The 26,162-nt window shown below is 52.9% G+C and overlaps 2 protein-coding genes and 1 non-coding gene across 3 annotated transcripts; all 3 read left to right on the forward strand.

The window, feature by feature from the left end:
• Positions 1-1,147: 1,147 nt before the first annotated feature.
• Positions 1,148-1,987, forward strand: N0V96_004011 (uncharacterized protein; the record flags this gene model as incomplete). Its single annotated transcript, XM_053188077.2, has 1 exon — positions 1,148-1,987. The coding sequence occupies one exon, from the start codon at positions 1,148-1,150 to the stop codon at positions 1,985-1,987; it is 840 nt and encodes a 279-aa protein (XP_053054039.2).
• Positions 1,988-5,168: 3,181 nt separating this feature from the next.
• N0V96_004012 lies at positions 5,169-5,266 on the forward strand. The gene has a single exon. It is a non-coding gene; the product is annotated as a tRNA-Gly (tRNA).
• Positions 5,267-9,303: 4,037 nt separating this feature from the next.
• On the forward strand, positions 9,304-9,857 carry N0V96_004013 (uncharacterized protein; the record flags this gene model as incomplete). The annotated part of the gene is made up of 2 exons (XM_065756995.1): positions 9,304-9,378; positions 9,537-9,857. 2 exons carry the CDS (start codon positions 9,304-9,306, stop codon positions 9,855-9,857), a joined length of 396 nt encoding a protein of 131 aa, XP_065614208.1.
• Between the last annotated feature and the right edge of the window lie 16,305 nt (positions 9,858-26,162).

Raw genomic sequence — 26,162 nt, forward strand, 5'->3', positions numbered from 1 at the left:
ACTTGGGAAACGGGGATGCCCACGATGCACATATCGAACTGTGGATGGTGCAAACACGCGTAGAGATCTAGCATCGGGAGACGCAAGGTTGCATTCTTCATCGGGTACATGGCGTTCTGGTTTTCGGGGCACACGACTCGCATCATCGGTATCATTTTCATCACTATATGTATGAACGACGCACTTGTTTGAGTGAGCAAGCCAAGCGATAACTCTCTGAAACGCATGGACGGTCATAGAAGTAAAGAGGTGTTGGTGACGTTGATGGCCCCATGGCATCACAGGATTAGCATATGGCTTGGAGCAGGCGAGAGCTGTCAGTCCAGCTTGACATTTGCACGCTAGACGCCAGGGAGCCTTCTATTCTTCGTAGGGTATCTGCAACTTGATTAATTCAAAGGTATCACTTCTCCAAACCAACTATATATCCGTTTCTTGCATTCCTCCAAGGGTGGCTGGCTGATGGCCCGTCGTGGGAGCTTAACAAACACTCTTCTTTGGACCTACCCTTCATGCTCGAAGGATGATGGGTAAGAATAGGTGGGTAGTGTGCTCCGATAGGTTTTACCTAAGAACCCTGCACCACTTTACGTTTGCATCGAAGAGTGTTGATCTCTTATGCGAGGCAGAGAAAGTAGAAACACGGGACCCCTAGGATGGAATGAGCGCCGACTTGCCTTAGAATTGACGGCAGCAATGTGATGGCGTAGATTCACAATATGCGCCTTCCCTGCTCCAAAACGGACCTGATCTGCTTAGCTGCTTCCTGGGATCAAGTGACAGGAGTGACAGTCCTGCAAGGCATTTCGATGGCAACGAAGTGCCCCCCGCAGCTGCACCAGAAACGCGCGCGATTCGTTGTCCTCCCGCCGCTTTTGTGTTGATGTTTGGTCGAGCAGCATCTCTAGTCACAGCACTGCCCGCCAGAGAGAGTGCCGACAACATTCTTTTCTATGGAGTGAAGGGCTTAAAACCAGCGGCTCGACCATCAGCTCCGATACGAATAGCTTGTACGTATCATTTAGAGGGGCCTTCTGCATCCCTCATTCGCTGATATGGAGCACAGCATCACTAGAAAGTCGCATCAAATATCCCGCCATCGGCGCCGACTTCATGAGACATTCCTCCACCTACATCATAAATCATCATGGCGATTCCAAACCCTTTCGTCGTGTACAAACGCGACGCCAGGCAACTCGCATACTGGATGATCCACGCATCCAACTTTATCTTGAAGACACGGAAAAGGGACCACGGCGCTTGGGAGTCGCCTATCGAGTTCAACACAACCGGACAAATCCATGTCGACGATTTCCCAACGGTCGCAAAGTTCGTGATCAAGCACATGCAGGTGATACCGCCTGCTATATTCCGCCTATTTAGGTCCGTCATCGACGCGAGGACGGAGCATCTGGCCTTCTTGCGACGCATCGTAAGCGAGGAAGACCCTCAGTACGGCAAAGACATCAAGATTCACGATACGTTTGTCCGACTCGTTAGGGAGGCTTTCGTTGCCCTCGGCGGAAATGCCTGGGTAGAGACCGAGCAGCCACGAGGCGGGAAAGGTCGATCGAATACCAGCAACTTGACTCCAGAAAAACTAGCCGACTTCATCAATTTCTCAGCATTGGATCTAAAAAGCCTCAGCCTTGACAGCTCAGAAGAGAATTCAAGTGACGCCGTCCCTGTTCCTCTTCGTGGATCCCAAAGGCGAGCCCAAGCGAAATCGGGTAGAGGGGGCAAGGGCAAGAAAAAGCCGAAGAAGGCTCCAGGTGCCCTCTTGAACCAGGTGCCACTTGAGCAATACAGCATCGTCGAAGTCAATGGCATTGGAGAAGCCGAGTCATTCATGGCTGCTTGTGCAATCGCCAAAGAGTGCGTCATCCTCAGAAACTATCTCCAGAATATCTGGCGCGAGGCAGCGTACTGTGGGTTGCATGGTGCTATTGCTGGCACATTGTCTAAAGTCGCTATTGAAATGGTCTAGGATACCGAATTGGAAGTCTTCGGCGAGGTTCCAGAGTTACAATCGTACGAGACGTTTCTGGCGGCCATCATCCGTGGAAACCTCGAGGCTGCACAAGGCTCATTCATCAAAGCTTTGGCAAAACTGAGTCCGGTAAGCCAGCATGAAGGAACCAAGACGACCTCTATCGACTTGAAAGAGTACATTCAGCTTGGCACCTACCGAGATCTTGTTGATTTCATCGAAGACTATCAACAGTCAGAGGATGGGAAGCCTACTACGAAGATGCTTGTCAAGATCAAAGACTGGGATCCCACGCTAGACTTACAACATACTACGAAGAGGGAAAGATTGAAGTGGCGGAGATCATACACAATCAACTGGCTCTATGATCTCGTCAACTCCTATACAGCCCCTAAACGCCGTGATGGAGAATGGGCGCGACTTGAAAACTTACCCAACTGTCCATTGATGGGCTCTGAACCGCTTCTTGGTCTTCAGGATTTCGCATGTTTTGTTACTTCGTTATTAATGAAGAAGCCAGGAACGGATTTTATCCAAGACATCATGCCTCATCGCGTCTTTCAGCTACAATGCATTGTCGATGCTTTCACCGTATCATGTGGCTGGACCAACACCACTCGGCGGGGGCACGTCCTTGGACCACGATCTCCTGATATGTTTGGTCCGATGAAAGACATTGATGGGTTTCTGGGACGGAGACCCGTAGGAAACAGCAACCAGGAGCGCAGCGGCAATGGCAAAGACAGAGGCAAAGGCGGTACAAAGCTGTACATCGGTGACATTGAACTGTCTATCGGCGACAACACAAACGATGACGGCAATATTCATAACGACGACAAGAAGTTGGGGGTCAGCAATGGACTTCTTCGGTCTGCCAACTTGATGGCTCACTTTTACGGGGCAGAACTCCGTAACGCGCATAGGCAACCCATGATGGGTTTCTTGAGCGTCTTTTGCAAAGAATTCGACTTCCTGGGCCAGTCAGTACCAATGACTGGCGACATACTCCCAACATCCCGCTTCGATCATACCGGACCCAATGGTATGTGGAGATACTCTCCGTACCTCTGTGGCGTGGGAGTTATGGAGGGCCTGGAAAGGGTTTACCGCACAAGCATGCTCATCTGGGACAACCTAGAGGAACCGACGGCAATGATACATCTCCACAACATGCTTGTACAGCGTCAGCATATTAAACAGCCTTTGGCTCACTATCAAGTACTACAAGACATGTTTCAAGACAGCTTCTTTCTTGACGGCGAAGCTCCACGGTCCAACTTTGCTGAAGCCTTTCTTGGTATTGGAGAGCTCCTCTGGGGTGCTGAAAGAGCGAAACAAGAGCCGGCCCTCCCGGCATCAGCGGGATACCATCGCTCAATCGACGTTGGCAGAAACTTGGCCTTCAATACCAAGTCTCATTTGTTGCTTTACCGAGAAGCGAATTGGCATGTTGAATGGATACCGGACAAGGAACTCAACCCATGGACTCGTTTGGCCTTGCTACGCGCTTCGAGACTGGTTGCCTGTTCTCCTCTGAATCGCGTGACCACGGATCAAGAAAACATACTTGATCGTGTCAAGAAAGCTTTAGGTGTAGACGATCAAGAGCTACTGTCCCGAAGGAACGCCCTGTTGAAGAAGCTCGGTCAAACACAGTCTAACCAGTCCAGTACCGGCCCGAACGGTATGCCGGTTGAAGTCGTGTCCGGGGATCGCGTTAAGCCTAGTCGAGTGCAAATACTCGATTTGATCAAAAAGGACTTGTACGACGATATTTGTGGGAACCGCTCCTACTCCACGCTCAACTACATACTGTTGTATGTCAATATGATCGAAACCTTTGAGAAGATCGAATATGAACTTGCAAGAGCACAAGATTCCGACTGCCAGAGCATCCTGGAGTTGGAGACAAGACTTCGCATGGTTGATGGATTGCTGCGGAAAGAGCGAGAAAGGGAAAGCGTCAAGATTGTCGCAAAGGTCTTGGAAGCTCAGAGAGAGTTGCCATGTCGCTATCCCCGGAACGAGAAGCCAGTGATACCATCGCCTCGAGGAGAGGATGACTTGGATTATGACGGAGACGAGATGTTGTGCTCAGTCATGTGAAGATGGAGACCCAATTCCGAGCTGAGGTTCCGTGGGGAGGGATGGTTGACTGCATGGCCAAGAGTCTTGGAGGGTTGAGTAGACTTACCACCAAGTCGCAGCGATTGCGTAAATATGGTTATTGGATACTCTTCAGTTGACAGAAAAATTTGAATGGGACTTTCAGCGATGAAGAGCGGTCTAGTGAGCGGCCGATGATGACTTGAGAGGACTCTGGTGAACGTGTCGTGAGAGCTGGAGGTAATCCATTACCATCACTCCTTGCACGTGGGTGTCGCTTATTCACAAAACGTGACTCGTGACAGACAGATGGCGAAGGGTCAAACAAGGTGAATTGAAGAGCATCATTATAGACGTACGAACTTCAAAGCTCTTAGGGTCACGTCGAATTCGTGGTGACTAGCCCTCTCCCGTCCTGCTCATGACGTCTCTCTGCCCACACCGACTGTTGCCGAACAACTGCGTTTGGAACTTGGCACATATTCGTAACAGGCTGTTGGTCTTTAGAGACGAATGAGTGGAAGTATACCGACGACGTGGGACCGGGAGCTTGGTGACTTCGATGTCCGATCTTGAAGCGGGGGGGGCAAGGTACAGACGGTATCGAGGACCATGGACCATGTCCGGGGTTTCCACGTCCTGAGAGATATCGAGGAGGTTGTCACGGATTGAGGAGTTCGACATTCGAGGCAGGACATCCACGCGTCCTAGGCGTAGATACCGTGTAAGTGGGAGTTAACCTGGACGAAGTCAAGACTGCCTGCCCTACTCACGGCATACTCGCGGCAAGTGTTCAGAGCGGACCACGATCTCTCGACTTCACGCATCATGGCAGCGGAAACTCGAAGAGTCTCCGTACAGAATCCTTTCAACCCCCAAGACGACGATCGCGATATACCCAGCGTTAACAAACCTTCCTTACCTCTTACAGTCTTACCTTAGCTCACGATCCCACCATAACCCCCATCAACCCCGCCAACGAACCTAAGAAAACCGCAGAGCGGGGTCCATCCGTTTTCCACCGCTTTCCCTTGATCGTGAGATTGCTGCTCCAGTACCCACCATGGAACCAGCACTTGTAGTGTAGTGGTTATCATCCTCGCCTTCCACTTCCCAATCTCGGGATCTCAGAATCAGCGAGGGACCCGGATTCGAATTCCGGCAGGTGCAATCGTTTTGCCTTTTTCCCCCCCATCTTTAACTCCAACTCTTCTTGAGAGCTCACTATGCCGTTGCATTTGTACTCTCATTTCCCTCTTCCAATCGCTCAATCTCTTGCATCCTTGTCTCCGCTCGTGACAATTCTTCGTATCCACGATGCATGAAAGTCGACATTGGCGTTGCATATACTTTCTTCACACATTCGTCGTCAGACGACGGCGGGCCTCGAGAACAGGTCTCGATAGGTCTCGTGACCAGTAGTGTCCCGCGATAGCGAGGTAGTGAGGGTTGAAATGCGTCTCGATGGAGTCCAACCTGAACTCAATGTCTCTCGATCATGAGACATTTTTTACTAAACTCCGTGAAAGAAGGCAAATATCAACAGGGATGATGAAGGATAGGGCGAACGAACAGTGAGTGATATCCAAGTGTACTTACACCAGATGTCAAAGTTGCCTCTGTCCCACTTCTCGAGCGATGGCTTTCCCTCCCACATGTGCATATACACACATATACACACGCCTCTCGCATCACATCATGTGAGGTGAAGGGACCAATTTTTCGTTCCATGAGCACGCGAACAACGCACCACGCGCGTGCATGCCCTGAGCAATTACAGCCGAGGAACTAAGGCAACTACTGCGGTGCCGAAGGGGAAAAAACGACCTGTAGCGCCAATTCTGCCCAGACTGCGGGCGAAGGCAAAAAGTCGAAGAAGGAGCGGCGCCAAAGCGGGACGTGGGACTCGTTGGGACTTCTCCTGTTTTCTCCTCGCTTGGGGTTTAGTCTCGGTCCATAGCGCGCACGTTGTACTCCGTAGTGCCTCGGATGTTTCTCTCTGTCTCGCTTGCGTTCAGCCTCGCTCTTCTTCCTTTCTTTTTGCTGTTTCTTCTCCCTCCGGATCGATTCTCCTCCGGTTGAATTTCTCCTCCGGGGGTGGGTTGGAAGGGCGGGAAGGGCGAGTCCAGGCATACATATCTCTCCAAGCCCACGATGTCGATGAGGGGGTGTGTCGTCGTTGACCAAAACCCGGACTGGGACGTCAAGCGGATGGAGCCGTGCACACCGTGGCGTCTAGATTAGCCAACGACATTTGATCTCTTCTTCGCGGTGGCGCAAAATAAGGGAAGAGAAAAATTGAACAATGAGGCGTCGTCCCATTCCCTCGGTTGAGAAGGAAGAATCTTGTTAGCCGCCCGCAGCGAGTGGCTTCGACGCTACGAAGTAGATCAGTCAGTTAAACCAACAAAAGGAAAGGATGGTATAAAAAAAACTAAGAAAAAACTTGCTCATCGTATTCTCTCCTGTGGCTTTCGGGTAGAAGTGCAACATCGACAAGTCTTGCATGTTACTGCCCGCAAAATCCTGCCCAGCGTGCAAGCCACAGAGAGCCAGCGCAATGCTTGAACCAGGGCGGGATTCGAGCTAAAAAAGGGACCAAAGTCACCAAACCCACCTCAAGGCTCATCGTCCCAACCCCTCTCCCATGTAAGTGGCATGGAAGGTAAACTTCTTACCTCAGTACTGTAAATCCTGAGCTAATTAGCCCACTAAGCCTGGAACTGACAAACGGCATACAACGCTCGCATGCCGCGGACTGCTAGACAGCAGAGCTAGCCGGGCGCTAGGTCCATCGGTGACGTGAGCCGCGAGCCGGGCGCCACTATTGAAAGTATATATGTCGTACGGAACAATTAGAGATTGGAGTAACAATGGAGACGAAGAGAGCCCTGCGGCAGTGGTAGAGTAGGGACGGGTGCGGTCCGGCGCTTGGAGCCGTCACTTCGTTTGTGACTGCCCTTCCCACCTCGTATCTCTATATTTGACCTTTGCTTGCCGAAGGAGGGGGCCAGTCGCAGCAGCATGAGGGGGTATACTGTATAGTTTGACAGTGTACGTACTACCACCAACTTGCTGCCAAACTCACATGGTTCCTTGTCGTCGGGTATCCTGCCATAGGGGGCATCGTCTAGTAGCCGGCAGTGCCATCGGGGTGCGGCTCTTGGTGGGCGTCTGGCCATCTCCCTACACCTCTCTACTCTAGCTCTGGTGAGTTCGGCTATCATTGCTGCCCATTCGTCGATCAGGCTTGCATCTGCCCCTGATAGATGCTCAACCAAATGCTCTAGAGACAATTTCGGTGCCTCGGGTTTGCAATCCACTGGTGGTCACTGGTCCGAGCCGGCCCAATTACGAATCGGCCCGGTGTAGACATTCCGGACTTCAACATGGCATTTGGTCGGAGGAAATAGGCCGGCCATGGTTGCAACATCTAGCACGGAAGCTTCGTACGATTTTCCACTTTCATCTGCCGGGTGCTGCAGTCCTGCTCCGGGATGTCAGAACCAAACAAACCCGCTTCTGGGGTGATGTCGCGCTCTTTCTCTCGCTGTCTTGAGCTGCGCCGTCAAGCTTTCTCGGCCGGGGCTTGGCCCGGCTCGGCATGCAGGTTCCGTTACCGATAACGATGTTTCTCCAAAATGTCGAAATCGAAAGGCACCACGTGCGATGTGGCACGAAGTTTGTTCAGCTTCCCCCATAAAGCAGAATGTAGATCTTCCAGTAGCACAAGCTCGTCTCTAACTTTCCGTCAGGCAGAGGTCTCCAATGGTAATATAGTGAGGCATCCGTTATGATTTCAGTGTGACGCAGAATGACAGCTCAAAGACACTTCCAAGCGCTTACAGTCAATAGAATTGAGAGGAGCACAGACTGGACGCAGCACCGACATCAGACGGCGCCCGTATTCGTGCCACACTTGCTTCTCCGTAACAGGCGCAAAGAACTACCCTCCAGGCTTCTGTCCTTAGAGTCGCCCGCGCCTGGAAGCGAGGCAAAGGCACAAGCGGTCCGGGCCATCGAGCGGGCGATCTATGCTGCTGCATAATGCAAGACTACGTGGGTGGTGCCAGCAGTCTAAGCCTCTGAGCGTGAGTCGGAGATGAAAGCACGCCCGTGCTCGTGTCTCCAATGTCGGTTTTCCACGCCAATTCTCCCGAATCCTTGGACATGGAGGTTAGGCGGCTGGTGCGGGGAAAGACGGCCGTCCGGCAAGGTGATCAAGGGTGCTGACCGAGCGGGCCAGGGATCTTTGCAAGCTTGATTCCGCCTCATCTTGCCGGAGCAGGACGCACGTACGGATAGCCCTCTGATCGTCGTCCAGAGAATCAGGAGACGGGAAGGAAGAATGTTTGCTGGTCTGCGTGGAGTCGACAAAAGGGCTTTTCCGTCCCGACCAGCAACCCAGACAAAGACAGACAAGAGCCACGCGTCCACATCCTCTGAGAAGTTTGGATGATGTTTCAGTCTCCCTCGCGGTCAGACACGGCGGTAACCCAAACAACGGATGCAAGGCGGGGGAATAAAAAGAAGCAAATCGTAGGAGTAAACCGATACGGAGCTGCCGGTAAACGCGGGCCCCCGGACGGCCATGTCTCTTCCCCTCCCGGACCGTTCAATCCTCAAGATGAGTGGAGCAGGGCACCGTGACCGTCCACAAAGCCTCCGGGTCATCCGGGTGGGCTGGACCATTCAGTGTCTAGGCGACCCTGACTTAACATGCTTGCTAAGTCACTAACAAGTTGGAAGCTTGTCAAATGAGTTCCCCAATAAGCTCCAGTGCTCCGAAGTTTAAACTTAATTGAGCTCATAAGAACCTAGCAGCAGCCAATGAGACAAGTTATTGGCGCGAGTGGTGCAACGTTATGATTGGTGTGATTTCCTGAAAGCGTACATGGCCAAGGGGGCCGGTCGATGGAAGGGGGAAAACAAAGTAAGGATGGTGGCGCTCATACCGAGTATGATAGTTTGAATCGGGAAGTGTTATGCCACCACGGTTGCAGTGCCATGTATCCGTAGCGCAACAAGCTTCCAGCTTTTCCCCTCTCGGGGTCCTCTTTGTTCCTTTGCCTTGCTCTTTACTCCTCTGCTCTCCTCGCTACAGCTTCATCCGTGCTGTCGCAAACATCGTCTCTTCGTCGATGCTTCCTTTTTGACGCGCTCAGACTACGCACGACACGTCTTCTCGTCTTCGAAACACAGTCGCCATGAAATTTTCCGCTGTGGTCGTCGCGCTTGCCGGCTTTGTCGCCGCGCAGCAAAATGCGCTACCCACGTGCGCTGTACGTCCCCCTGGTCCTCCTTGTCTCCCTCGTTTGCTAGAGTGCCAAAGATGCTCGCAGTCGCTTGTGATTCGTGTGCTGACGGCGGGATTGTGAATGATTAGCAAGGCTGCGTAAATCAATACACTACTGGCAGTGGCATTGCTGGCTGCAGTCAGATCGACGTCAAGTGCATCTGCTCCAACTCTGGCTTCCTCGACGGCATCGCATGCTGTCTCGCCGGTGCCTGTCCTCAAGCGGACCAGGAAACCGCCGTCAAGTACGCAAAGGACATCTGCACCGGCGCAGGCGTCACGGTTCCTGACCAAGTCGTCTGTAAGAGCGCCAATTCGACATCATCAGCCACCGCTTCGCAAACGACTGCCGCGGCGACTGGAGCAACGGCGTCCGCATCTGCTACCAGCACACCGAATGCTGCGTCTACAATGGGACCGGTTGCTTTTCTTGGAGGTCTCATCGCGGCCCTGGTCGCATTGTAAATTCGGATTGAAATTGGGTCTAGTTGTTGTAGGATTATGATTGGGAAGTCCGTCACAAAATGATAGACCGGTTCGGCTGCGAATGCCGCTCTCTTTTCCATCTCCCTCTCTCTCCCTCTCTCTGGTGGCTTCTGCAGATGGTCCGGGTTTGAGCGATACGGTGTTGTAATTACTGCTTCAGTTGAATAGTTGTAAACACTTTTTTCTACCTTCACAAATGTCAACCTCGCGAAGAATACCGGCTAGGCCGACATGACGGTGCGCAACGTTTGTCGCGATGGCCGTGAAGGGGAAATCACGGGACGATGACGCTGGGATGACGGACCGCCATTCGTTATATCAGATGCTTGGTGTCTGACATCCAAATGGTTCAATCGAGCCGAAACATTTTTCCGGCCGCGCAAATGACCATGGCCCGGCAGAACCGTGGCTAAAGGAGCTCACCAGTATCAAACGTTGAGATCCTTACAATTATCTGCCGAACGGTCAGCGAGGATGACGTGAGGAACGTCTGTGAGTCTCAAACCGTCCGTTCACCGAGCTTGTTCTGTGCACTCGTTCTCAAGCTGCATGATTTACTCCAAGGTTATTTTGGGTTCTCGATGAACCTTCTTTCAGGGATCTTGAATTTGCCCAAAACACCCTCAAGCCCCTCGAGTAAAATAGTCATGGAGGGGAAGCAAGCGGTGAGCGTGGATTAGTGTGTATGATCGCTTCCAAAACAACTTGACTACAACGTTTGCTGCAAGACGACATCAGGTGACTAGGCTCAAGGGTTGAATACATCATGGTTCGCTACCAACTTCGCGAGTGAGCGTCGGTTAGCAGATGCAGAGAGTTACTGCCGGTGGTAACTCGGGACTAGGCTTTACAGTTAACTTCTGCTGACCGTCACAGGTGAGCGGACAAGTCCCCTTTTTGAAGTTGTCTCCGAATGTTGAAAGTACTGCCAGAAACGCGGCAACAGAGAAAGCTTGAGAAAATAGCCGCGTCATTCAGCATGATGCTCCCACTGACCGGGAGACCCCGTCGACGGAGATGAATTATTCGTCTTCACCGTCTCCGCCGTTCATGAGATGGAATGCTGTGATGGAACGGTAGCAGCCTTTACGGTGAAAGTAGATCGGGGTGTCTCCAGTTTTTCGGCGCCGTGTACAAATATGCCAATGTGAAGGTCGTTGGGAGGAGGAAACGTGCTTCCTCCCTGCCCATGTCTCGACGTCGTCCCGACTGAGCGATGCCTTATCCAGGCCAAGATATCCTATCTAATCTGATCGAGTGCGAGTTGCGGAGTTGGCAGAGAGGCTCTTGTGACAATGTTGTCGGGAGGCATGTCCAGCGATATGACTATGTTAATGTTGACAGCGACAAGAAGAGGCCGAGATTGTTTTTCGGCATGGGGGCCGGGTGGAGATTCTCTTCGGTCCGTCGTTGCCACAAACACTGTCGTGCATACGTACCCGCTACAAGAAGGGTGTCTTCGGACCCCGGGCCTTGACAATGGTAACCTTGCGGTGATGGGATTCCAAAATTTCCAGTATGCTATCGGCCGCCGACTACAAATGGCAGGCATGAGCTGATGATACACCGTCGAAGACTCGGCCCGCGGAGCTTGCATCCCCACAGAGGCACCAACAAAGCAAAGAAGCCCTCCACCAAGCCGAAGAACAGGCGACACTCGACAGACACGAGCCGCGCTGACACGCAACCACTGCCGTCTGCAATCTGTGGGTCTAGTTCGTCGACCTTGTCAGCCGGTTGGAGCTACGCGCGTTGGCGTGAAAATGTCAAAATTCGCCAGTTGTCTCAATTTGGTATAGGGAGATGCCATGGGGGGCGTGAGGCCGGAAGTCAAAGTACGTGCGATCTCGTGTGAGATTGGTAGCATGGCGAATGTGAATGGTACTACGTGGACTCTGATGGGTGTGATGTCGTGCCGTGGTACGTTGTCAATTTCACGACAGTGCGTCGATAGCCCACTTCTGCCTCTCGTCTGCAACTTTGTTACCGATATCGACTCGAACCTTCGTATTCCGGATATCCATTCTATGCCTAGAGACACTGCGGAATGGAGACGCACCCCTCCTCTCTCGCTTCTTCTCCATAAGGCGAGCATGGCTTCGAAGGCGAGCATGGCTTCGAGGTCGAGCGGTTTCTGCAAGACTCTCCACTTGCTGTCAGGCTTTTTTTGGGTTAACCCCGGCGCAAGCATCCCTTATAATACCCCTTCTAGTCGATAGTTGCGAGCATGGGATAAGGAGACTTCGCCCGTCGGGTACCTGTCAGAAAGGACCTGGAACCACCATGATTCGCCCAAATCCCGATTGATGCGATCATCCAGCTTTGGCAGCCGCCGTGCAGGGAGCTGACAAGGGCAAGGGACAGGGAGATCAGATGAGGAATTTGGGGTTGTGGGTGTGGGGAGGAGGCCGGATGGCGCTTTGATCATTTCGAAGTCTGGTATGAAACCTCAGGGTGGGTTTGTCGACGAACGCTTTGACAATGACTCCTGGCTCTCCGGCAGGGGAGAGCAACAGCTCAAGAGCTGCAACGAAACATGAGTGTGAAGAAGGTCACTGGTTGCCAAGGAAGCCAGAGTGCAACGAGCGACGCCCGCACTCAACGGGGAAGATCGAGGCGAGGTGCAAGTATTGCTGGTTTTCTTAAACATGCTGTATATCGTGGTATAAATTCTTGGAGAGAAAACGGAGGGGCTTGCTTGGCTACTGTTTGCAAGGCGCTCCCCTTTGGCGGGTGCAAGATCGTCGAACGTATGCCGTCGTCCGCGTGGGCCCATCCATGTATTTTTGGTTGGTGGCTCTTCTCGAGTGGGAATTGTGGCTGTCAACCGGAAGTAAGCTCGATGAAGAACATACTCATTGACTGGGAAAACAACGGCTTCGCCGCTTCGCCGTACGTTCCGATTACTAGTGTACTGTCAAGCTCCTGACCCGTCAGCCTTCCCTGCTTTACGTTACGTTGGGCAACAGACATGGACCCATAGCCTCGAAAAACTGACCTTGGGGTAGCCCTGAATTTCGGTAGGACGCCTTGTATAAAACGCTGTTGCATATCAGGCACGGGATCTGCTGGCCTGGTCCAAGGTCGAGCTCGGAGCTGGGCAGAACGGGCGTTCAGTGTTTCTGCGAGAAACCAGTCGGAAGGTCGGAACTTTTCTGCTTCCCTGCTGCGTCATTGTTTGCCTTGGAAGCCTTCGATGCCTCTCTGTTGGCTATCGGTACAGGTACTCTCTATCTCTCCTGCGTACCGGTCCAAACAACGCCTCCAGTCCAGCCAAGTGCAAATCGATCACATACTGCGTGAAGAACTATTGCTGTTCTGGTCCGCTACGCAATTGCCAGTGGGATAACAACGTATTGTTCCACCAAAGTCGCATGTTCCAAGAGCATCGCTGCCATGGGATGAGACTTGCCCGAGCTGGTGGGCTTGTGCTAGTAGACACAGCGTCCTTGGAGGTACGGATGCTCTGTACATTACGAGGTGTAGCTACCCGGAGAGGAGAAGATGCAGGGTCATCATCTGTCAAATCCCATACGCCCCTCCCTTGGACGATGATTCTGCACGCCTGGATCTGGAACCAGACTTTTTAAGATTTTGGCAGGCCAGCCCGAGGCTCGGCAATCCTTTTGCGGCTGGTGTCCGTCTCTCTGGTACGACGTGACCTGTTGCAATTGTCCCCACGCAAGCCAACAACCGTCCCATAAAGCTGGTGTTGTCTGTGTGCGGTCGGATAGGCACTAAAAAAAATGGACGATGGCCTTGCATTTGCGAGGATGCCACAATAGCAAGCAATGCCCCGGGTCAATCATTGAGTTGATGGCGCGTCCTGCCGCTTTGTGCCCTTCTCCATCGTCGCTTTGTGCCCCTCTTGGGAGTGTCTAGTGATTTCCGTTCTTCTACCCGTACGGAGTACACCTGCTCATCTCCGATCTTTCCCAGATGAGATCGGCTTGCATCATGAACAGCATACCCTGGCAGAAGTTGTTCGTTGATGTCGACCGTATCAAATTGAAGGCAAAATACCTTGTCCTTCCAGACACCATCCAAAACAGGGAGGTTAAGTCAAGGCGTGGAAAGAACCTCGGAGCTCGACCGGTACGGCCCACGATAGTATTGGATGTGGATTCGGATTCCAACCCTCGGCAAAGGCTCTCTCAAATCATATCGTCGTGGCGTTACCGGCGTCAGGGGCGTTGATAATGATTGGACTTGTTCAGTTGGTACGGTGTACGCCAATTCTTCTGTATGCGACCGGAGTCACGTTTCCAAAAGAACGCCTGAGGGGCAGGCTTCCGTAGAGTGGGGGTCTAGTAAGCCACTGATCACTGACCCGATCATCGACGAGCACAGTCCCAATGTCTCAGACATGTTGTAACTTGTATCCGTACAGATTGGTAGGCATACCTACTCCTCTGTCAAGCTCTGAAGCGATGTCAGAGTCAGACGGTTGGTCCAGGTGGCTGAAGGATGTTAAGTTCTTTCGACCTTGACGCCATGTCGTGGCGCCAAGTAGTAGGTACCGCGGCTCCGCCCTCCGGCTTCCGTTGACAACGCACTCCACTTTCCGCGAGACCTTTAATCTGCATCTGCGTTCTATCCATACGGAGTAAAGGCCTAACGTTGGCTGACCTGCCAGATTATTTGACTGAAGTCCAGTGCCCATGTATTTGTGTCCCGAGCCGCATGGTGTGCATGTGGACGAGGTGGGCCTCACAGGGCAAGCCGGGGTGAGCTTCCGAGTGCCGTTCCATCAGACACCGCTGTAAATAGACGTATGGTGACGCGATTGTCAACACAGAAAAGGCCTTAACAGACAGAGATATAGCGCAGGCAAGAGCGTCAAATGAGTTGATGTGGGCCACTGGAATACTGGGTGCGCCAGAAACCGTCGCATGGGTCGATCTTGGTTCAGTGGTTGTACGGATAAAGTGTCGATAGCACAATCCAATAATTGGCATGCTATTGCATTTGAGGATTGCGGCCGAGGGCCAGATATTGGCGTGAGCTTTCGAGCATCTCTGTCGCAGACGGACGGTCCCTGCGGGGTATCACATCGTAACTGCGGCGGTTGAGACGACAAAGCCTGCCCGCTTTGGACTCTACTGATCGTCTTGCCAGCCCGTACTTCCTGTTCAGGACGTTCCAAAGGGAATAACCGGTGTCGCGATCCTGCTTTCGTCCACATTTGGCATCGGATCCCGTTTGTGGTCTTCATGGCATTTGGTATCGGGCTGTTGACCTGGCACATGAAGCCCGCATGGTGTTGCACCCAACCATGCCCGGACCTGGCTCCGGTGTGCTGTGCAAATATAACGTCCGACGGATAGGTAGGGTGTCTTGACGCCAGCGACACAAGCTATAACGCCGTGGCAATAACCATGATTTTACCATGGCCCCAATAATATCAATCGCAGTGCGATAATGGCTGCGTTGGGTGTTTGCCTTCTTGGCCAGCGTCGTTCGCGAACTAGGCGACACTATGGAGTGCCGACAGGTGCGTCGTCCCAGGAATTCTACCTGGCTACTTGGTTGTAGAAGACAGCTGGATTTTCTCAAAGGGCCCGCGCCAAAGGTGCATGATAGGCTGGTGTTACCAGAGAGGCCTTGTTGGAGTAGAGTCATTGATGATATCGAGTCGCTCATGCTCTGACGCTGTCCGCCTTCAAGTTATCTCAGCTATGCGGAAAGGCAATGCAGACAGCCCAGGCGAGCAGGGTCTAGTCATAACAGAGCAAAGCGAGCAACATCATGGGGCCCGAGATTCAACCTCCTGCAATGAATGCAGTGCAACCACATATGCCCGGGATTGCATTGGGCGAATGGTGGTCAGTAGCGGTCTGAGCCTCCGGAAAAGCCACCTCTGTGAGGAACCGCATCGACTGGACGCAGCAAGTAGCCAGCTATCCCGTAGTATCTGGCGGTATGGGTGGCGTGTCCGTGACAGGGGGGATCGAATGCCACCCACCTCCAAGTATCTAAAGGAAAGCAGATGTGTGTGACAATGGAATGCGAGGTACCGTAACAGGCTGACTTGGTCGTAGACAGAGCCAGAACAAGGCAAATGACAAAAAGTGAGTGTGAGTGGGTGCTGGTAGGTGGGTTAGTGGTGCTTTGACCGCGAAACGACGAAAGGAGCCGACGTGGATTCGGGCCTGCTGCGACTGACTCTATCCGTGAAGGTGACGGGACGGAAGAGGGTAAACAATGAGCAAGCCAATACCAAAGGCGACAGTCAGAAGAGGGCCGGCGACGGGGAACGGGGGACGGGGCCCGGGGGCGTTATACCGTCTTGGTGTGGGCGTCTCTCAATCGAGATATTGATGTGTGGAGAGGCTGAGCGTTGCGCGGAACATGTTGGGCATGAAGAGAAGTGTGTCTGTATGCCAGGGCACGGTCACAGTCTTTTTTCCGACATTACTTGTATACGTGCATTGGTGAAGAGTAGTGCGAGTTGGCTGGTATTCATTTCTACGGCAATTGACGCCTGATGCGATTCGAGCGCTTCCAGGGCAGCGAGACGCTGGTTCGCTCGGCGTGACAATAGGGTGGAGGAGGAGGGAAGTAATTCAAGGACAAGACAGATTTTGGTGAGGGGATTCTGGAAACCAGCCAGGGGGAAAAGAAGAAAGAGGTGGTGTGTATGAGCGTGTTTGCTGTGGCCTCTTGTGCTTCGGATTGAGGTTGAGTTGAGTGTCGAGTGTTGAGTCGAGCGTCATGTCGTGTCGGCACATGGATTCATCTTTCATGGGGAGCGACACTGCAACAGGCACGGGGCCAATCTAAAGGGAAGGTGCCCTGCATGGGGCTGCTCCTTCTGGATGGACCATTACCCTAGGTACCTTAGCCAGGGCCCTGTACCAAGTACTCCGTACCTTACCTTACCTGACCTTACACCATGACCTTGACCTTGGCTTGATTGGTGATTGGGTACGAACTACGGAGTACGAGAGCGAAGTACCAAAGAAAGAGCACCTCAGTGTGGCCCCCGTCTGTCTTACCTCATCTGTGTCCCATCTGTGTGTGCAATGCTTCCCATGTACGGAGTAGAGGTAGTCCTTCACCGATGACAGTCGCGCCTTCTCATGCGCCTGAACCTCGGGCTGGGAGACACGATGCGGCAACTGCCCATGGCTGAGAGATTCCTTCGAGCTGATTCATGCCTTGGTTGAGCATCAAGTCCAAACGGAGCCAACAGCAATGACTATCATTGCAGCATTACAACTTCAAAAAAAAGAAGGTAAGGGCGGGGCAATATGTTTCCGTTTCTTTGCTTTTCAACTTCATGTTTTCTCCTCATGGACCTCATTGACCCGGCATATTGACCCCTCAAGAGCTCTCCATCCGCGGGGGCAGCAGCCAAGAAAAGCATCATGTTTGGAGGGTTGCATAAGGGAGAAAGGTCGGGTCAAAGAATGGACCTGAAGCATCAAACTCGTTGCACTGCACTGCCATTGTGCCATTGCCATCCAGGTCGACAATGGAACTTACAAGCACGTCCCCCAACAGCTGTGGCACCTGGGAGTCACCGCTTTAGTCTCGCAAATGATATTTCAGCGCGAAATACTTGGCGATACCTTGTCCCAGGTGGCTGACCCTGGCGCGAGAGCCTGTCACATATAGGAATACACCTACAGATGCCGTACCTCCCCTCACCTTACGTACCTTGCTAGGTAGATCACACATTAAGAGCTCACAGCTTGCCATCACTAATCAGTACCAAGATTTTCTGCATATGATGTCTAGGGCGTCCAGTGAGAGGCATGCGGGCACGGGGCTGAAGAAGGGAATAGCGCAAGGGGTGGCAGAAGAAGGAAGTGGATGAAGATGAAGATGAAGATGAAGATGAAGATGAAAGATGATGATGGAAGATCATCCTGAATGTCCAAGGCCTACAGGTAGGTACTCCGTACACAAGGCGAAGAAGGAAAACTGCCTGCATAGTTTGGGACGGAAAAAGGAAAGCATGGTGAAGAGGTACTTTTGCTCACACCTTCTTCTTTTCTCGTTGCTTCCATGTCGACATTAATCTGTCAGTGATTCAGGTACCTTACCTATCGTACCTTATTCTCTGAGTGCCTTCTGATGACGATAGTAATCCAGTTACGTATGAAGCCCGCAGAAAGCGCCTTAGCCCAGGTACCTTGAGGTATGGAAGACAGGCACGATCTGGAATACCTTCCCTTCCTTCACCGGGCTTACCTTCCCGTCCTCTCGACGAGTCTGCTGCCCGCTCTGCACCTTCCCGGTGTGCCTCCCCCCTCCAACTGCACCTGCCCACCTGCCCACCTGCCTCCCGCACCCGCACCCAAGGTAAGGTAAGGTCGCACCTGCACATTGCACATCCCGTTGACTCCACACCCACCTCCAAGCTCCTTCCTACCTATCGACATCCTTTCTGCAGTTTCTGCAGTTTCTGCAGTGTGCAGCTACCTCGCGCTACTGCTGCAGAGCACGGCCTTGCCACTGGCAATTTTCTCTCCTTTTCTGCACCTCATCTTCATCATCGTCTTCCCTCCCAAATCGTGCCAATTTACGGAGACATTCATTGCCTTCCCTTCTCAAGCTTCTCAAGGTACGGACAGGTACGGAGTAGGTACGGAAAACACATCCTTGAGATTGAGCCCATGCCCGCGTCTGCCCACTCACGCCAGTGCCCACATCCATTCATGTCGAGTCTTGCTTCCTATTATACGGAGTACTGCAATTCAATTCGTCTGTCCGCTGCATATCCTACCAACAGGGGCCTACCGCCGCACGCCCACCATCTCTTCATCCCTCCATCACATCATGAGCTGATCCAGGCTTCAGACTCTTCTCTCCTCTTGACTCTGACCCTGTCTCCGGTCTCTTCCCGAATCGCTTCATTCAGCCGACTACTACCACCATCCCACCCGCTCTTGAAAGAGTACATAGACTTATGCTGTCTATCACTCACTTCTCTCGGCACGGCTTCTTTTTCGTCTTCGCTTCGCTTCACCATGCTGGTCTCGGCCGTGCTAGGCCTGACATAACACCCCCAAGACGTTGCACATTGGACCAACTCAAAAGACGTTTCGCTCCAAAGCGGACATTCCCGAGACGCTTCACCGTTCCTCTGCCGATATGTTGACGATACCCTGAGTCCCATCTCCAGCTCTAGACATCGGAAGCCGACTGCCACCCTATGCTCCCACCCTGGACTACCGCTGCCGCCGCCATTCGGCGCCGGCCATGGCAATAGCGGCGCCCATCATATCGTCTACTATAGTAGAGTTTGGACACCGCTTCCACAAGCCACAAAGGAAGGGTGCTGCTACGGAGTATAGATGTACCAAACAACTCTGTGTCGTACGCCGACCTCGCCGACGTCGTTCTCTAATCTCGTCTCGCCCACTGTTGGTGCTGAGAGTACTGTCTGCCGCAACTGCACAACCCGCTACTATCGACCATCTCAACATTTGCGTGTCGTGAAGCAAATCATCCACACCCCTTGTACGGTACTTTGACTGGCTGGACTGGACATCAGGTCCTCAGCAGCTCTTCGCTTTTGATCTTGCAATAACCACGCCTGCACCCGCGCTCTCAATGTCACACCAGACTTCCTTCCGTCCCTCAGCGTCCCCCGACGGGCCCCCCACGGCAATTACCCTTCTCACCTTCTCGTCGATTCGTTCATGCTTTCGGGACCAAATTTGTCACGATTTTTCGGTTACGCTGAAAGACACCTACGGACAGTCGTTGTAAGATCAAGCGTCAGCAACCAACTGCCGCGCCTCAACATCTCTCCAGACACGTCGCATACATACGTCGGCCATTACATTCGCTGCTTGCCTCAGAGCGACTCAAAACATCTTCGCCGAGCCAATACCACTTATACACGATCCTTGTTCTATAGGTATTGTATGCCCTCCACCCCGAAAAGCAAGTTGAGGCTAGACTACGGAGTAGTGCGAGGATGGTTGACTCTGAGCCGCAGAGGTGTTCCGAGGTGGAGGCGGAGACACAGCTCACTCTTCTCCCGCTAACCCAGCCCTCGGTGCTTGTGTCTCGGTCTGTTGGGACAAAGACATCCCGCCCTGACACCTCCCATGAAGAGAGACCAGCTTGGTCAGGTCGGTGCGTTTTACAGGGATTCATGCCACGGGACTACAGACAATACATGCTTCCAATACGGAGTACTACAGAGGACCTTGGCCATTGAGCGACGGCTCCTCCGTCATTTGGGCCTAGGTGCTTGTGGTTGTCTCTGTGCTGTTACGCATTGTATTCTCCATGTGTTCCGTATGCACTACCGATAACAGAGCATCACTAACTTGGGCCACATCACAATCCGACGTCTGTTCTCCTGGCTTGCAAAGCCCAACCATGTTGCAGCAGACATCGGCAGTGGTCATCTCCCACGTCTTCTAGCCTCTCCGCGGGCGGGGTTGATGTCAAAGGCGATCCGCGGGCAATTGGCGCCCGCCAGTCTGCACATCTGTCTGAAGAATATTTCCCACGCCCTCGTTGTCAGCGCAGGACATATCGATGATCCCACCCACTGGTCAAGAGTAGAGCAACAGGCGGTGGATACACACCCATATTCCAACAACCGCAACAGTGAACATCACTTGCCAATTCCACCAAGACCTAGCCTCTGAGCCACAATGCCATAACGTCAAGTCTTCCCATGCCCGGCATGCCGTACGAATCAATCAATAAAACCAAGGCTGGCTCAGACCTGTTCCATTCCCTCTGTCCTTCTGGGTGGGCTTCAGAACCTCGATTGTGTCGCTCTTGGTACTTGGAGCCCGCCCGTCCCTGGACAGTCCCATCCAGTTCTCCCCACTCTCGTCAGAGGGCGTGGCGATAGTAGATTTACCTTGCAGATGCCACGAGGTGTGCAGTTATGACCAGGGGTCCAGATACCTCCCTCTCATGTATCCCTCTCTCGTCCCCATGCCCCCGTCCACTGTCAAAGCCCTCCATCGCCTGATGGGGGAATTTCCCACCTGTACCCACTGTCACAGACCTGGACCTTGCGAGGCGGAGAGACCTCAACCCTGGACCTCGTCGTCCGTCCGTCCGTCCTAACGACCGTTTTTTTGTTTTTTTTCTCTCGATGCAAGCGCTTCCGTCATGGCTCAGACATGGACAGGGTAGCTCAAATCCGTTCACAGTTTGTGTAAAACCAAAGCTTTGCGCCTTGCTTCTCCTTTCTCGCAAGGTACCTACCCTACCGCACGCCCTGGCTCTGTGCTCTTGTCTCACTCATATATATCCCATCGGGCCTCGACCGACCACACGTACGCACCTCTTTTTCAACCAGCCTTCGGTGCCCGAATACAAAACTAGTCTTGACCTCCTATGCTCTCTCTCTCAACCTCAACCTCATTATATGCGTCTCGTCACCTGCCTCGCCTGTCATCTCTTCTCTTCTCCTCCGTCTGTTCAACTTCGGACTTTGTGACGACCAAGTTACCCAATCCAAACCTCTTCCACCCACGTACTAGCATAGCCCGACGCACACATTGTACACCCGACATAAGCTATGCTTAGACAGTGACCGCGCACTTCACACTTGGTCACCGACTTCAAGTCTATCTACAACTTCGTCTGTAGCACTTCGACGGACATAAGTTCCAGCAATAAAGGTAGGCGAAGCTTCCTTACTCAGGGCCAATAATCTAGAGGACTGACCTTGGGAGCAGTTCCTCGCCTCGTTGCCCATCATGTGCGACTTTACCAAGAACTACTACATTTACACCTCATGTATCGACCCGGGTGCGCACTTTTTCAGAACGTCAGTCGATGGCAACCGGAGTCGTGCCTGTGGCAGTGGCCCCCACGAACGATATATTGTGGTTCCAGGCCACTGCCCCCTCTGCAGTGGTTAAGGTGTCACTACTCGACGAGACGCTACTGTCGACTTGCCTCACTTTGGCGGCCTCAGATTTGAATCTACAGCAGAAGACTTGAAGTCTGCTGCTTCTCACTCTTACCGGATATCAACCGACGCATCCTCCCTGGTGTCATTCTCACCACCCGGGCCTGTTTTGTGCCACATGGGGTACCAAATATTTGGCGTCTCTGCGATTAGGCACCGGGATACGCCTACCCATCTTCTACGCCTGCTTCGACTCGGAACAGGGAGACATACAGGAAGTACGGTCAGTCAGCTACTTTGCTGAATGGGGGTGGGCCTAAAGCACAGCCAACAGGGCGCTACCGACATACTTGGGGGGTTCGAGCTGGAGCAGCGTCAACGCATATCAGGACTGATGCAGTGGAAACGTGGAGGGAAGCTGGACAGAGATTGATGTCGGCACAAGTCAACCTCATGCCAAACACGGCGACACCCTGAGTCTAATCCGGAGCGGGGAGACTGGAAGGGAGACTCCATGAGGAGACAGGGGAAAAGCAAAAGCAGAATCACAGCAAGCGAGCACAGCACAGCACAGCACAGCATTTGTAGCCCATTCTCCTTGGTCTATTTCTTTGGTTTCTAACGTTTCTCTTTCTCTCTATTTTATCTTTTCTTCTTTCTCTTTTCTACATTTCATTGGGAGGTCACCATATCGGCATATTCAGCACAGTAGACTGTGTGCTTTCGGTTGCGGTCTGATCTGTGGCGTTTTCATATTTTTTCCTCCCACCATCTCTGGGCATTGGAAACTGGCGCACAAACATTGGGAAGAAAGTATTTGGGAGAAACAAAGTAGGGATGGACGGGAGCAGAGAAGATCTGAGTTGATGGTAGACAAATACTGTCTGTACACAATGCTGCTACATGAAGCATGGAATGAAGAGAAACCAAATGGTACCACAGTTTGTGGTGACCAAGCATGTGTCACAATCTGGTCCAGTCCCAGTCGTATGTCTGTCTCCCTCTCTGTCGTGCGATGCCGTCGATTATTGAAGTACCAAACCCCATACGTTAGGCCTTCCTTCGACCACGGCATAGCTGATCGACAGACAGCTGGTCACCATTCCAATGCGCACAAGACCAAAGTTCCCACCCCCCCGCCCGCCGATATAGAGTGAAGCTGACTTATTTGACAGCGCTATTGCGTACTATACACACACACTCACACGGGCCGCTACCGGTGTAGGATGCGTCCGTTGGCTGGAGCATGGAGGGGGTTCGTCATGATATCCTGCAAGCTACTACGTACTTCCTGAGCTGAAATGCCAAATACCTACAGTTGTTGTTCCCTCATCGCCCGGTGCGGACCGGGCGCCGGGCTGCGGCGGGTTCGAGGGTAAAAAAGCGAATGCAGGCATCCGCGCGCGCGCGCGCGCCCGCCGCACAAAAAAAGGCTAAGGGTGTATAACAGAGCCGCGATATACCCTCTCCACAAACAATGGTTTCTTCTTTTCTTTTTGGCTTCATGCGAGCCGCTGTTGCCCTGCCTGGTCCCCATGTTTCTGGCCTGTTTTGAGCCCCCCTCGCTTCCCACTTTTACACTCTGTTGGCTATATAACCCCTCATCTGTTCTCTCTCGTGGATCTTCGTGGGCGGCACGAGTGCCAATAGATGCCATGTTTGCAGGCGGACTGGGTTGCAGAAGCTATGGATCATCTCTGGCCCCAGCTCAACCTCTCCCATGAAGCAAGTGATGATTCGCGGAGTTCTCTGAACAAACAGGTATAGCTCGTTGATCGTGTCCATAGCTCCCGCGGACGATAAGGCGACCGACAAAGTGGTGTCAGCATCCATGTACGTATCGTTGATGGCTTGCAGCTCGCCGAGCGGAGACGGCTACCGCGCCCTCCATGGCGTTGTGTCCATGTCCCATAATATCTGTAATTCCTCATGCAGTCAGACGCTTTGATACACACAAAAGGAGGATTACTCGCTAAGCTTCGTGTCGTACGGGTGCTCCCTCGACTGCTACATGGCCCCCGCCCTCCACTCCGGTCTGCTCTTGTTATAGTGTCGGAGCCTTGTTTACGTTATCCATGGTAGGATCGTGATGGTCTCAGCACCATGCCTCGAGGTTATGCGGACTGTCTGCATGCCGGAGGCTCAATCTGCTGGCCATGTGGCCATTCCGGTGTGGAGATGTTGCACATAGTCGTGTCGAGGAGGTGTTGTAAAGCAGGAGTTTCTGCGATTCACTACTATGCGAAGTGAGTATCTCAACGTAACTTCGCGAGCCAGTAAAAACTTCTCAGAACCATCTTGAGCCCGCTCGTGCCGTGACACTTGGCCAGGTATCGGTGTCATACTCTAACGTTCAAGGAGAAGCGACCTCTTGGTATCTCATCATTCCCGTGGCAAGTCCAGACCTTTCGCGGGCGCCATTTTGCAAATAAACCATACGGGTGACTCAGCCTGACATCCAGCTTGACTGTAACATTGTTTTTGATCCGCCGTGGGGCTTCTAGATTTTGTCAATTTTCGAGAAGTAGCTGAAATTCTAAGTGGCCGTAAAGCTCCTTCGAAGTCGATCAGTTTCGCAAAGAAGCACAGTACGATACGCCGTACTGAGTCGTACGAGAAAGTCTCTGTTAGGGCTAGATGTCGATCAAGGACACCGACTCGTGCCTCAAGTCTAGTAAGCATGCATCGTGACGTCGGCTTCGAGATTCAACGGACGGGGTTGAATTGTGGACGGCAGCGGGTCGGACTGGGTCTGACTTTGACAGAACGACCTGGAGAGGGACGCCGCACGAGACCTCACGGGCAGTATTTGCGCCGAATGTGGCATCTGGAGCCCCATGCCAATTTCTTGTTCAAGCTCCAACCCTGCTCATGACCCTCCAGGTACGAGTTTGAATAGAACGGCACATTGTCAAAGTCGGTTATTCGAAGAATGTCGCATCTGGTGGGCTGTGTTCAGTATGTTCTGGGCCGGTCCGTGGTCTCGGGACCGAAAGGGCGGCCGCTAGCATTTGTGATGGGAAGCAAAGTCCCAAAACGGCGCCGTCTCCGGGTCCGCAAGCGACGTCGCATTGCCGATACGGTATGGTGGTCTGATGCTGCTGCCCTACGCAAGTGTTCATGGGCGTCCCTGGGCTTGCATTTGATCGACCCGGCACTCCGGGCCCGTAGCTGGCAACCACCCCGGCGACACGTTGCGAAGGTTTCCGTCTACCCCGAGCACAATGGCCGACGGAGGGTGCCGATTCCATGTCGGGGTTCCTGGTCGTTTAGCCCAGTGGGATATCGTATGTTGCTGTCGCACCAGCCGAATTGAGCGGACCAAGAAGTCCAGCAAACACCCCGTCCTTGTCCCCCGAAACCTTCCTAGCCATCTGGCCATTTCTGCCGTTTTGCCTCTCGAAGAACCCTTGTCGTCCGCTTTGGCCCTTCTGGCGGGGGAAGGACCTAGGAAGTGATTTGAGGGCGACATCGTTCCCCCATTTATCTCAATTTGCCGTGGAGACTCGATGCCGGGGTAAGCTGCCAGCCTGGTCCTAGATGTCTCCGCCGCCTCGTCATCCCCTCGTCCTGGCACTGAGCCGATCACGACGGTTCGCACCTGTCAAAACGGTGTAGTGGAGGCTGCGGTAGGACACTTGCTCGTATGATGCTAGCGAGTCAGCGGAATGATGTCAGGTCGGGATGTCTACGCCGGATGGTTGCGATTCCTTCTTCCAGAATTAGTAACCGGGATCGTAGTGAAGGTCGGCCGATGGCACCATGCCGAAAGCCTCCCCCGCAAACTCTCGGCAACGGCCCAAGGGCAAAGAACCATCAGGAACTCAGGAAGTAAACAAGCCGACCTCCTCGGGTTTCTGGGTCGGCCGGCGCACGTTCGGTTTCGCAACGTGCGCTCCTAGGACCGGCCGCCCACCGCTCTCCAGGTCCAAGGATGTGCTAAGGAGCCGCTGCTCCGGGCTTCGGACCTTAATTAGACGGGGTCGGAGCCTGTAGGGGCTGCTGTGTCGAGGATCAAAGAAGACGGTTGTATGTATTTTGCTCCAATGGTGAATGGTCAGCAAACAAACCCCTTACCCAGAACCAGGGTATCGGGTGCCACATCGGACCCAGAGTAAATGTCAGAGTTAGCAAACCTCCGCTTTGCTACACTGGCGGCCGACACTGGTGACAGACATGCAACATGACAAGTCTGCTGTCAACTCTCAGTTTCTCGACCGCCGATCGATGGAGCGGAGCGGCACTAGTGGACGTGGGAGATTGCATCGCTTTGACATAGGGTCGGGGCTCAATTATCGGGATCCAGAAAACCGCCTAAAAACTTCTGTGAATATTCCCAAAGAGCTCTAGATTCAGCTGGTGAAGGCCTACGCCCAGCCGGAGATGTCCTTGATCGTCCAAGTCGAGACGAAAAAAAGTGTTCAGAGCAATCGAGTCGG

This window comes from Colletotrichum fioriniae, assembly GCF_027942845.1.
Source record: "Colletotrichum fioriniae strain IMI 355084 chromosome Unknown scaffold_4, whole genome shotgun sequence".
Lineage (NCBI taxonomy): Eukaryota > Fungi > Ascomycota > Sordariomycetes > Glomerellales > Glomerellaceae > Colletotrichum > Colletotrichum fioriniae.